Genomic DNA, 13528 nt, shown 5'->3' on the forward strand with positions numbered 1-13528 from the left:
TTTTCATGCATGGACAATGCAGCTCAAGGTGCACTGTGCAGCTAATCATGGCTACCGAACCACTGGGCTGCGGACTGTAGAAGAGACTGGAAAAAAAATTAAAAAGGATACTCGTAGCATTGCTGTAATTTCGGACAAATAGTAATGAGGCAGTTGTTATAGTTTATACCCGATTGCCACATTATTTACATTTCATGATCTGCCTCTTTAACAGACTCTTAATGGCTGTTTGGGTTTTGCACTCCCAATAGCTCAGGCTACATGAGCAAACAGTATGTATATCCGATGGAATGTTGAGATTTAGGGACTGGACTCCTATCTCATATCTACAATCGCTGTTCATTAACCAGTTACCCACAGAGTCCCGAATCCATTCGAATAGTATTTGTACTTTGGCAGAAAAATATGTCGCGGATGATCCAATTTGATCTTAATACAATACAATACAATACAAATTTATTTATACAGTACATTTCCCAACAGCTTGAGCTGTAATAGGACATGAAATGCATTTTTATGGTTCTTTAACTGCATCATGTTGTCCGAAGTGCTTTGCCAAGCCTCAAATCACAACTAAGCATCAACCACAAGTTTAAGATAGTTACTTAGGATTGGATTCCCCACGTACACTGTCGAAGGGCAGATGGTGTTCTTCCAACCATTTGTTCATCTATCCATTTTCTGATGTGCTTCTCCTTTTTTTGTGTATGTATGTATAGGGAGAAAAGGCAAGACAGCTTTGTGTACTGTATTTAATGCTCATTTCATACACAATGGTTTTGGTCTTTCACTTGTGTAGCACTTTTTTTCCACCTATTACTCAAGGCCATTCACACTGATTTCATATTCACCTGGCCCAGCATCAGGAGCAACTGGGGCTTGTTGTGAAATGCGCTACATAAATTGTTGTACTGTATTGTATTCTGTATCTTGCTCAAAGACACCGACATGGTAAAAAAAATTGCATTTAATTCGCGTTTGCTTTTGTTTTAGTGGAAAAGAATGACAATCCATCCATCCTTAAATATGGAAAGATGGGACGGAGAAAGGTGCTGGATTTGTTCAACAGAAGGCAGAAGAGCAAACGCCAAAGAATGAAGCAGGCAAGGAATTCAGCATCATCAGCTGTCGAAGCAGTTGAATTTCCTCCTTCAGAAGAAGACATCAACCCTCCTGCTGCAGCTGAGATTCTTACTGAAGAATCTGCAGAGGATTCGTCCTCATTTAAGTCAGAATTTCAAGCCCTCATGAATGAAAACATTTTGTTGAGAGCAAAACTACATGGAATTGGACTAAATGAAACAAGTCTAAAAAACGATGATAAAAAGGTTAATGTTCTAAGAAAGAAAGAAAGAAAATTAAATGTCACTCATATCACTTGTTGACTGTAACTAAACCAGAATCATTACTAGAGTCAATCTTTGTAGTTTATATTTCTTGATTTTATCCAAACAACTCAAAAAACAAATTAACAAACCACTTAAAAGTAGGCAAGTGAATTCATCTGAACAACACAGGACCGGTAAATGCACAACTGACACCTGCTTTCAGCGGTGCAGTGCAAAGAATTATTAATGTTGTGGTTGTCACAAATGAGAAAATAGTTGTAGGGTCAAAATAATAACAAAATGTGAGCGTGACTGGTCTCTATTGTGTCCAGCTCACTCACGACCGTGATGAGAACACGCGCTATTGCAAATGGTTAGAATTATTAATCAAAATCATTATTATTACTTTTGACATTGTTATAAGCGTTGACATCATTTACTTAACCTCTCCACAGAGTAATGTTTGCACAATCCCACTGGTTTGGCCCCACCCACCAACTCTCCCATCTATGCATATTTTATGCTAATGAGCAGGTGCACCAGCTCTTCAGGTGCACGCCAAGCGTCTCGAGGATGAGCCGGATGGAGCAGAGCAGGCAGCAGCGGGAGTCCAGCCGGGGGGTTTTCACCAGGTGATGCTGTCGAAACCTGACTGACTGAGGATCTGCAAACACGAATGGATCCCCACTTAGGACTTAGCTGGAAAAGGCTTTTGTACTTTTTATTTTTATATTTTATCTTAATTTATCAAGGTGAGTCATGTTGGTAAAACGGTGCTAGAACTTTAATGTGCTGTCACTACTCCAATTTCATGTATGAATGGCAAAATGATGAGCTTGTTTGAATTTACATCTTGTATTAGTAAACATAATAACGGTCATGACTCTACCTTGATTTCAGTGCAACTGTCAAGAAATGATGTGGATGTGGACAATTCAAACTCAGATGAATTATATAAGTAAGTTGCTAAATATTTAATCAACATTCTGCAATGTCATTTGCATTATTTTTGGTAAAAACAAGAATATTCAACTACTTGCCTAAATTGTTATACTCACTGCAATTCAACAGCACTCTTTAAAATTAAATTGCTAATTTAATTCTTCCTTTTCCAAAGAAAATACAATATTTTTTTTGATTTTTTTTTTTATATTTGCAGAGGGAAATTGGCACAATTTTACATGGTGTTTTGGGAGATATTTTTAAACAGGCCGATGTCGATTATTCCCTTGGTTGACAGTTTGGTTTTCTGGTAGTTTGGCTGATGGGGGCTCATGAGGGAAAGCAGTAGCAGGAACAGACCTTTCCTTGTTCTTTCTCCGAACAGCACCAGCACCAGGATAAAGCAGCAGAAATGGGACACCACTTCCCAGGGAAGGCAGGTAGGCTACAACATTCACCATCCTTGCTGACGGGGTTGCTGGGACCAGAGAGACCGGCCTAAAAAAAAATCTTGACTACACACACCAAAACATGAACCCGAGAGAACTTTAACAACTTTCCTGTCAGGCTCACCTCTCATAATGTATTGCTGATTTTTATTTATTTAGTTGTTTCTTGCAGATGTTTCATTTATTTTTTTATTTTTATTTTTTTACACAACTAGGCCTTGAAGAACTTACTATTAAAGAAAAATGTCTTCACTCTTCTTTCATATACAGTACTTTATCCGATTAAAAAAAATACATAGAGTAGACTCCATCAGCTTGGTTTTGTAAATAAACATGAGGAAAACACTTTTGTTTAAGAAATCCTGGAGTTCAGTTATTACACAAAGAATTCACTCCAAAAAGTCTTCTTATTTATACGTTAAGGTGCACTGAAAACTGCACAGAAAACATATTTTCATAATAAAAGCAACAACCCAAATATTTATTTTGTGAAAAGATATGTGAGAAATTCCCAGTAGGAACATACAGAAACTCTTCGACTGTCTCACAATCATCTATCAGCCCCAATGTGGTTGTTTCTTTTGTCCAACTCTCCTTTAGCTCAGAAAGGCGTGAGAATTGGGTCCAAACTACACAAGCTATAAAAAAGGAACAAAACGACGAGGTCACAGACGCGCAAAGCAGATCTATCTCATGTTTGATCAACAAAACCCTTTGTCATTTTGCGCCACATTGATTGTCCAATCTTTATCATCTGGGTCAGCTGCACTGTGGCCAGTTTTGTTAAATTCTCAGTTTCTCTTGCTGACCTTTGATGAATAATGAATTATATAAAGGACCCCTACGCCCCCAATACCTCCCTTTGCCATCTGCTTTGTTCCTGCTGTTTGAGATGAAAGCCTTGTCTTGAGATCTCAGGTATCCAAGGAACTTCAAGTCGAGAAGCATCTTTTGTTTTGCCTGCCGAAAGAACTATTTTAAGTTCATTTTATGTAACTTTTTTTTTATTGAAATTAGCGACAACTTGTTCAATTGTTTTCAGTAAAACATATTCACATTAAATGTAGGTCATAAATTGTATTCTCTGGTCAACTCTGTCTTTGGTGGCAAACTTTGGCACACACTAATCTCGCATCTACGAAGATTCACTCGCAGGCACTCAAGGCATTACAAAACAGCAGAAACGGTGTTATAACCCCTGAAATCCAAAGCTCCCAATAATTGCAAAATCATTGAATCAAGAAAGTGGAAAACCAAAAGTGTGCAGTGATAAATGCCAAGTATGGGGAGGTAACACTTTTTAGGAGCTAAGCCACTTTTAGCAAAAGTCCTATACCAGTGACCTAGTAAATGGGATTCAAGAGTGCACGAAAGAAACATTCTCAAATTGGAAGTAATACTTCATGAAATGTGGTCTAATAAGGCGCTGAAAGTTGAAGGGAGTGGAACTTGATTTTGGAGTGAGGCCGGTCTGCTTCCGCAGCACTGCCAAGCAGCAACCCCTCAAATTGCTCCGCGGTGTCTTATCACTTTGACACCTGGTCCAAAAGACACCTTATTAAGCAGAAGTTTTGCTGATGTTCCACATACAAATGGCTTTGGTCTGTCATAACATTCTCCTTGTCTTTGCAATGATATTTTTATTTTCTTGCAAATTGTTAGCTTCCTGTGTGAATACAAGTGTTTTTATGAAATCCCTCTAGCTTGTGTTATCAATTCCTCCAAGGATCAAGGTTAGATTTTTTTTTTTAGGTTGACTTGTTATGTCTGTTAAACAAAAGGCCAATCGAGTGTCAATTTGCTTTCTTTTAGGAATTTCAATCAACCAATGGGCCATTAGTTCACAACACATCATCCTCTATGGAATCTCCGGTCAGTCAAAACAACACGACCACCACCTCCAATGACTTGTCGAAGACACTGCTCATCCCGCAAAGACTGGATCTAAACTTTACCAAATTTTCAACAATTGTACCAGCCGGTATATTACCATCAAGAACAGAACAATCCAAGCACCTGCAAGGGACCACAGCATTTCTCAGCCAATCACCAAATCGAACAACAGCATCCAGCATGGATACAACAACCAAAGCAAAATCCTTAACCACCTCAGCAATCTCAAAGCCATCCCCAACGCAGACACTCCTCAGCAGCCAATCACCAACCACTGTCGCCTCAGCCAGCCTATCAGACAGCACTAAAACATCATCACATGTAACACTCACCAGAAACTCCTCAGTTACCTCATCAACTCAAGCAATGATACAAACAAGTCAGTCATCCTCCAGCCAATCAACAGCAAGGCAGTTCCCAGCTAACCAATCAACGTCTTCTCTAATTAGTCACCAAACAGCTAACCAGTCCAGAAATGGCTCACTGACATCAGACACAGTGACCGTCTACCCCAACCCACTATCGTTAAATCCATCATCTTCTGACAAAACTCTGATGAGCTCAGTAAAATTATCAACTAACCCAAAAGGAAACCTCTCGCATGATGAACGTCCAATTAATGCTTCAGTTTTCACCAGAAAGGCAAAAGAAGCCCTGAGGTTTCATTTGATTTCAGGTACATTTGCACTTACATAAATGCAAGAATGAATGCTTGTAGTCGGTGTTAACTTGAGCTTTTCAGTGCGGTGTTTGCTATTGTGAGTTTTCCTAAAACCGTCTAATGATGAGTTCACTAAGACTCTAAATTGTGTAGTGTAAACTTTTGCATGTGTGTGGCTATAAACAGCGAAAGTTATTTCTCTTTTGTAGCCCCATTTGGCGAACAGAAGGAAAACACCCTTTGTCTGACTAATGAACCCCTCCGTTGTATGTGATGTGGCTGAGTGGACGCACATGCTCTGAGCCCAACGAGCAGATGGCCTAACAGGCCAAGTGAGGAGCCATTGTTTGGTCATTTGTTCAGTGACTGGCAATTTAATAAGACTAATTAATAATGCATCACTTTAAATGGCGATTATCTTGACAATCTCAAAATGTCCCTGCTCCAAAGTGCAGATGGGGTCTTTCGAATTTGACAATTTTGAAGCTTGGCTATGCACGTTGGAGGAGTAGGCAGCACCGTAAAATTGTGCTTCACACGTTTGAATCTCGGCTCAAGTCTTTCTGTGTGATATGTTTGCCTGTTCACCCTGTGCCGGGTACTACAGCTTCCTCCCCCATCCGAAAACATCCCAACTGCGACAAGGACGGGGCATTAATAAAAGCATTGCTACTATGTATTTCAAAAACATGCATTTATGGAATGGCTATCACTCTGGTCATCATGTTCCGAAGTAACAGTGTACTCAAATGACATTTTTGTCTTTTTGTAGAGTCATGTTCCTTTCGATGCCTGAATGGTGGTTGGTGCACTCAGTCCAAGTCATGTGACTGCAGCCTATTTCAGGCCACGGGACACAGATGTCAGACAGGTAAAGAACCGAAAGGTTCTCATATGTTGGGCCAAGGGCATCACTTGGGTTTTATGGACAGGGGACCCCATACCTCCAGGAGATGCAATCTAATAATTATTTAGTTGTACCGTTGTGGCAGTCAATAAAATTCAAGACAGAAGCATTACCTTAAATAGGCCTGCTGATGATCTGGACACGGACACATTATTTGATCACTCTTTAGCCTAAACTTGCTAATTCAGTCTTGATTTGATTACGGTATTTCTAACTTCCTGTTTCATGTGCTCAGTTCCAAATTCTGGCTTTGAGAGGGAGATGACATGCAGGACCTGGGGCCAATACAACTTTGAGACCTTTGACGGCCTCTACTACTACTACCCTGGTCGATGCACGTATACACTACTGAAAGACTGTGAGGAAACCACTCAGGCCAGCATCATTGTCCAGGTGAGTTGTGAACATGAGCACTGTGCTCTTATTCAATGTTTCTAAATTTTAATATTGATAACTAAAGCAGTGACAAATTCCCACCTCTGGTATTATGTCGACTTGTCAGGCAAAGAAACAAATTAAAATAAATTATAAAAAAAAAAAAAAACACTTCACCATTACACTGAATCTAATTATTTTAATTAGTTGAAGCCCTGCATTTTTGCTTATTTTGAATTAACTGGTTTCATCTTTGAGTAATGAGAAACAATGACACCCACCAGATGTATGATACTTCTCACCTCTGTAATTTTAGTCGTCTCCATTACATAACAAAATCATGCTATGTTGGAAATGGAAGCAAGGGTTTCAGTGTCCTTTTGGGCTGTTTTAAAGGCTTTATTGCCTTATTTGTGACCCTGTCGTCACATACTTAGTCACGATGAACCCATATTTCAAGTAGGACTGCTGATATTGTCTAGAAAATGTACTGGTAGCTTTCTTTTTCTTGGAAGTTCCGGGCTCTTCTTCCATCAAATAATTTAACCTTTTGCTCGTTTCCAAAAACCTTCCCAAATAATTTTCGACAAAGAAATTTTTTTTTCCACTAATTTTTGCTTGTTTGAGTCGTTCTTTTTTACAATTTTGCCACTTAACTGAAACGAGCGGTTTGACACCCTGCATTAGTGTCCGACCAATAACAGGTTACATTTAATTTAATTTAACAGTAGTATTTCTTCATTTGCCCATTTTGAACTTGCATTACAATTTAGGTATGTCTTTCATGAGAATTTTGGTTGATTTTGAATTTTACTATGTCCTCTTTAAAATGCTGACAACTACCATAATCACATCATAATGAATCTGTAGCTGAAGACAAACAAGTATCAACAATCCAAAAGTAAATAGAATGTGATCATTCTACAATGGTATGTGTTTCAAACCAGACACGTTTTTATGACGCAAATCATCCTTTTGTTTGCAGGTGCACAATGACGCAGGCTGTGGCTCCGAGCCTTACAGCTGCCAGCGCTCAGTCAGCATCTTCCTTCCACGGGAGGGTGAGATCCGGTTGCACGCCACTTACGTGACATTTAAAGGACAAAGGTTAGGAGTGGAAGGAGTTAGGACTTCTTTGATATAAATGATTCCAAATATGTTTGGAAGTGATTACAGCCGCAATTCACGTGTTTGGATTTAATTTCCTTGGTGTTCTTTGAAAAGGGACACCCTTATTTTTTAAGACTGTATGTTCCAAAAAGAATGTGCCAGTCTATGTATTTTAATTCATTGTTCTATTTTATGATTAAAAAAAAAAAATCCAGTTTACAGCTTCCACATCACATCCATGACTTGCATCTAGAGCAGATCTCCCAGTACGTGTTAGTGACACAGACGCAAGGCTTCACCTTGGCCTGGGAGGGACACAGTGGCTCGGTCTACATTAAACTCAGCACAGAACTTGTGGGCAGAACCTGTGGCCTGTGTGGGAACTTCAATGCAGATATGCAGGATGACCTCAGGGCCAGCTATGGTAAGATCACCTTATCAGTGAGCAGGCAAAGTGATTTCATTCTTTGTAGATCATATGAAGGTTACATTTGGATTTAAGTTGATTAGTAAACAAAAGAGTATTATTTTTTTTTAATAAAATGTCTTAAAAAAGCAAAAAAGACATTTTAAGACGTTTTTGAATTAGTTAATAGATTGTAATACAATGTAACACTTAAAATTCTATCCGCCACACATGAGCCTTTGCCTAGCTTGAAAATGATGACAAGCAAATTTGTGCAACTTTTGCATCGCTTGCAGGTGCCCTTACTCATGAAATAGAAATGTTTGGAAACAGCTGGGCGGACACAGCGCCACACCAGGCCCCGTGTCCCATGGTGCCTTCTGGTTTCCCCTCACCTTGTTCAGCAGTCGATGTGAATGTCTTGCTGGTAAGAGTCTCTGACACAGACTTATTCATCCCCCCCCCCACCCCAAAAAAAAACATATATATATATATATATATATACATATATATATATATATATATATATATATATATATAACTCAGGTGATTCATCCCCAAAATTTTAACTCAGTTAAATATTTTAACTCAGTAAACTCAGTTTGGTTTACTTCAAAAATGATTTGCATACTTTGCAAATATTGTGCCATATTAGCCTTGCAAACCAACACTGCTGGAGTGTGGAGCTTGGGGGCAGTTTTGAGAAATGTTTCTGAGAAAAATGCCTGCAAAGATGTCTCCATTTAGATTGTGATCAAAAATCAAAGAACGCGATTAGAACAGTCTTTGAATCAAATATACTTCATATTTTGGTGATTTTGCGTCAATTCCAAGATATTATTCAAGTAAATATGTGTTACATGCTTTGCAAAAAATAGTAGTTGAAAACTGTGATTAATCCCAGTAATCATGGAATTTCTTTGTGATTAATTAGTTAAAAAATAATCACTTGACAGCACTCTTACATATACATATATATATATATATATATATATATATATATATATATATATATATATATGTGTATGTATGTGTGTGTGTGTGCGTGTGTGTATATATTTGTTGAAAAACATTACATGTTTATATTGTGCTCCCCCAACAATTGTGAAATGCATTTAACTGTTACCCACTGTGGTAAATGCAAATTAAAATGCATTTGTTGAAACCGAAAAATCGTCACATCAGATTCTTTACACTGACTGTGAAGTTGCCTTGATAAAGGGCAAACTGTGACTGATAATGTGTATATTGGTGTGGGAATTTACCAACCACATTGTCTGTCTCAAAATCCTTAAGCGATTTTTTTTTCTGTGTAACTTTTATTTTCATTTTGTTAGCATTATGTAGTAATTGTCTTTTATGGAGTCATTGTCAATTAGAAGATCAATTGTTTTGTTTGAGCTTTTTTGTAAGCTGATTCTTTGTTTGGACTCCTCTTGTAGTACCACAGCATTGTAAATATTTGGAGGAGACACAGCATATTGTGTCAGCCATAACCATCCATTTCTAGTTTTGAGATTGTTGCTCTTAATTTGTTTATTTGTTCTTTCCATCAGAAAGTGGAAGAAATGTGTTTAATGCTTCTGGATCCTCCATTCGAAAGCTGCCATGACTTTGTCAGCCCTTTGCCCTACATGGCAAGTTGTTTCAACGACATCTGCCTGTAAGAAAAAACTAAATCAAATCAGCATGTTATGATAAGTTGTACTTGTCATTTTCAGGTTTGCTCAAATTCTCTTAAATGTGATATCTAATTAAATGTGTTCATGGCATTGTGTGGACCAGGCAACAATATACTCAAGACCAATTAAAAGTTTAGCCAACTGTTTACCCTCTGTTGAAGATCGGGTCCGACCGATGATGCAGTATGTCAAGTGTTTACCGAGTACTCCCGAGCCTGCGCTCATGCTGATCATCCTCTGAATGATTGGAGGGACCATATTCCTCAATGTGGTATGTTTCCCATTTTTCGGTGAGTCCGGCATTATGATGGATGCCAAAGATGGCCTCCTGCTGCTAAAATTCCCCAAAATGTACTATTACTCGAAAGATGCTAAAAAGTTACTTTTAAATACGTTTCCATTACACACTTAAGACCTTGGAAACGCTCAGAAATCAGATTTGTGCATACTCACTCTATGATTTATCTTTGATTCTTTAGTGTCATCTTCTTTATGATTTGTTTTATTTCCCCCAGTGAAGGAGTGTCCTGAAGGTCTGCAGTACCTGGAATGTATCAGCTGCTGCCCATCATCCTGCAGGCAGGAGCAAACATGCATCGATAGCAGGCTGGCCTGCCTGGATGGATGTTATTGTCCCAATGGTGATGAGATATTCATTCTATTTTTAACTGTTGAAGAAGTGACACTAATAGTAGATTGTCTTATGCTCAGGATTGATATTTGTGGATGGCAGTTGTGTGATGCCTTCCGACTGTCCTTGTGAGTACCATGGCGTCTTCTACCCATCTGGACGAATCATAAAAGAGGAATGCAACAACTGGTGAGGCACATTATGACATTTTTTTTTCATTTCTACAGTCACTTTAGCGGCTCTGTCTGCTTGCCTTGAATGAAAAATAGGCAGACCGATGTGGGACTTTTGCAATTCAAATGATCAATGTCTTTACTTTGTGTGTCAGCACATGTGTAGCTGGATTGTGGAACTGCACCGAATACAACTGCCCAGGTTGGTCTCTGCCCTCTCGTGATGGCTACATTTTTATAAAAACTTATCTGCTCAGGTCTCACAAGACAATGATTAGTAGCAGTTAGTGAATTGAACTCTTCTTATTTTGAGGACTAAATGGTGGTGCCTGTTAAACTACATGCAGAGGAGAACTGCATGTGAGCTTTCTGATATGTTTGTTGGCAAATGAAACAAAATATGTTTAGATCCCTTATGTTTTGTATTTGCTTTAAGTCTGGTACATTAGGATTTGAAGCACCACATTTTATGCCATCTCATATATACCGTAGCTCTTATTTTCCTACAGTTCTTTGCTGATTACCCAATTTAAAACAAGTGAGCCGAATGAATGAGAATATGCACATAAAGTAACAAATGCTATCCAAACATTTTAAATTGTGCCACCATCCTAATTTAGAAATTGTTCCCCTTGCCCGACAGGCGAATGCTCTGTGACGGGCGATATGTATTTCCAGTCATTTGATGGGCGTGTCTACACCTTTCCAGCAACCTGTCAGTATGTCCTTGCCAAGAGTCGCAACTCAGGAAAGTTCACAGTCACCATCCAGAATGCCCCTTGTGGTCCCGTGAGTCAACTGCATTTGTTTATTTGATTTCAATATGGTTGTACAAGACAAAGAATCTGTTTCCTCATTTTTTTCTTGCCTTTGCCAGCAACCCGTCAACTCAAGCCTTTGCAATCCGATTCTGCTAACTTCACTTGGGGGCTTTTGTAATTTGTCCATTAACTAGATCCTATCTTAAATTGTCAGTGATCCGTTCCAGTTTGAGCGATAGAGGCCAGGATGAAAAGTCACATTCAACACTAAGTACATGAACATGAAAAGAGTGACAGCCCAAATCTAAGCCCTCTTTTGCTATCATTTAATACCTCGACAGCCATCTGAACCAGACTATTTGATCTGAATGGACGTTGAAGAGGGCAGTGAGGGAAGCACTGGCATGGTGATGGTGTTTTAGACACAGAGACGGAGAATGACGGGAAAAGTAGAGGCGAGACCTGGGTGCAAAAAAGTCAGTCAGAATTTGGGCCCCTTCACTCCTTAAAGACGCCACTTACAAAACCAGATGACGATGATGATTTTAATAATAACATGTTTTGCCTTTGAAGTGACCCTGACAATGATATTAATTGTACATCACTCTTATTCTGTAATGAAAAATGATAAAAGCCAATTTAATGATGGATACATTGCATTACAGTCTAGTGGTTAGCGCATCCAACTCACTGTCATGAGTTTGGGGTTTCGAATCCGGGCTCCAGGCTTTCTTTGTAGAGGTTGCATGTTCTCCCAGTGCTTGTGTGGGTTCTTTGAATTCCTTCTGCATTCCAAAAACATGCATCGTAGGTTGATTGGAGTCTCTAAATGGTCCATAGGTTTGAATGTTGCTCTGAAAATGCTGTCTTGTGTAACCACCTCTGTTATCACTTAAACGTTTGCTCTTCAGTCATTCAATGCTAATGTTTGAATTGAAGTGTTGATGTATCCTATGAAGCCGGAGAAAAGTGTTTGGTTTTTGTATTTACCCAGACTTTCCTAAACGGAATGAAACCTGCTCGTACACTTTATATCACATTGCATGTGCACATTACAGAAATAACAGCTTGTCAGCATAATGGCTGCAATTTGCAAAAATGTATTTTGGAGCTTCGTCATGTCTTCTTGTTTTGATCGCAGAATCTAGATGGGTCTTGCATCCAATCTGTCAATTTAGTTATTGATGAGGATCCTGGAATGGAGATTACGCTGAGCCACATTGGTGAGGTCTTCATTGCCGGACAGTACCGCATCTCCCTGCCCTACTCTGACGGTAAGCCTTCTTTAATCCCCTTCCTAGACTTCAAGCAGCTATCCTGAATGTGTTTTGTACCATGTATATGCGGACACTCATCTTCAAATGTGCAGTAGCACTGTTCAATAAGTAGCAATAAAGTTCAATTAACTCATTCGCTACCATTGACGGATATAGACGTACTTTCATTTTACCTGGGCTGGCAGTGAATGAGTTAAAAAAAAATAAACAAAAAAAACAATATAAATATTGTTTTATTGCATGTTATTAATATCGTCACCCTTGATTTATTGCAGACAACTTCCATATTCAGGAGCTCTCATCTATGTTCCTCCAAGTGAAAACGACCTTTGGCCTACGCCTGCAGTACAGCTGGAAGGAGTTTCGACTGTACCTGCAGGTCAAAGCACAATGGAAGGATGACACAGTGGGACTTTGTGGAACCTTCAACGGCAACATTCAAGATGACTTCTTGTAAGTGTGTGCATTTCTGGTCACTAAACTCATGAAGCTAAGAAAAAGAATGGTGATGCAAAAAAAAAGGCAAGTTTTGCATTTTATTTTCACATAATGATTTTTATATTAACTATATTTTATTGTTGTTGTTGTTGAGGTCAGATATGTGTAGAGATAACTTGATCCACAATGCGGCATCCATTGTTATGCTGCCCACTGCAGCCACCATTCAGTTCCTGAGATTATGATGCACTTTGCCATGACATTTTATATCATAATTATTGTGCAGCTCTCAACGTGAACTTCTTTCTCACACTTTTTGTAATGCACACGGTTCAGCTCACACAAGTGGCCAACTGGACACAGCTCCTCAACAAGGAATTTACTGTTAGAGGGCCACTGTACCGTGTCGTAATGGGCAGCCGTAAAGGGCGCATGTTGTTCAACAGCTGTAAAAGGATATACATCTGAGTCTGGGACCAGAGGGGCTATATACAA

General features: G+C 39.0%; 1 protein-coding gene across 1 annotated transcript in view; it reads left to right on the plus strand.

Annotated features, from left to right (window-relative positions):
* The first annotated feature begins 1661 nt into the window (after positions 1–1661).
* Positions 1662–13528, plus strand: part of otog (otogelin) — a 52509-nt gene continuing 40642 nt past the window's right edge. The window contains exons 1-17 of the mRNA XM_088297016.1: positions 1662–2080; positions 2229–2286; positions 2656–2710; positions 4532–5288; positions 6046–6144; positions 6416–6573; positions 7541–7662; positions 7881–8089; positions 8368–8498; positions 9628–9734; positions 9915–10024; positions 10269–10394; positions 10465–10573; positions 10713–10759; positions 11201–11346; positions 12460–12592; positions 12871–13048. Coding sequence (XP_088153142.1) covers positions 2005–2080; positions 2229–2286; positions 2656–2710; positions 4532–5288; positions 6046–6144; positions 6416–6573; positions 7541–7662; positions 7881–8089; positions 8368–8498; positions 9628–9734; positions 9915–10024; positions 10269–10394; positions 10465–10573; positions 10713–10759; positions 11201–11346; positions 12460–12592; positions 12871–13048 — 2621 coding nt within the window. The 5' untranslated portion in view covers positions 1662–2004. The remainder of the gene's footprint in view (positions 2081–2228; positions 2287–2655; positions 2711–4531; positions 5289–6045; positions 6145–6415; positions 6574–7540; positions 7663–7880; positions 8090–8367; positions 8499–9627; positions 9735–9914; positions 10025–10268; positions 10395–10464; positions 10574–10712; positions 10760–11200; positions 11347–12459; positions 12593–12870; positions 13049–13528) is intronic.

Source organism: Idiotropiscis lumnitzeri, chromosome 5 (assembly GCF_059441095.1).
Source record: "Idiotropiscis lumnitzeri isolate Australia: NSW breed Sydney's pygmy pipehorse chromosome 5, RoL_Ilum_1.0, whole genome shotgun sequence".
Taxonomy (NCBI): Eukaryota; Metazoa; Chordata; class Actinopteri; order Syngnathiformes; family Syngnathidae; genus Idiotropiscis; species Idiotropiscis lumnitzeri.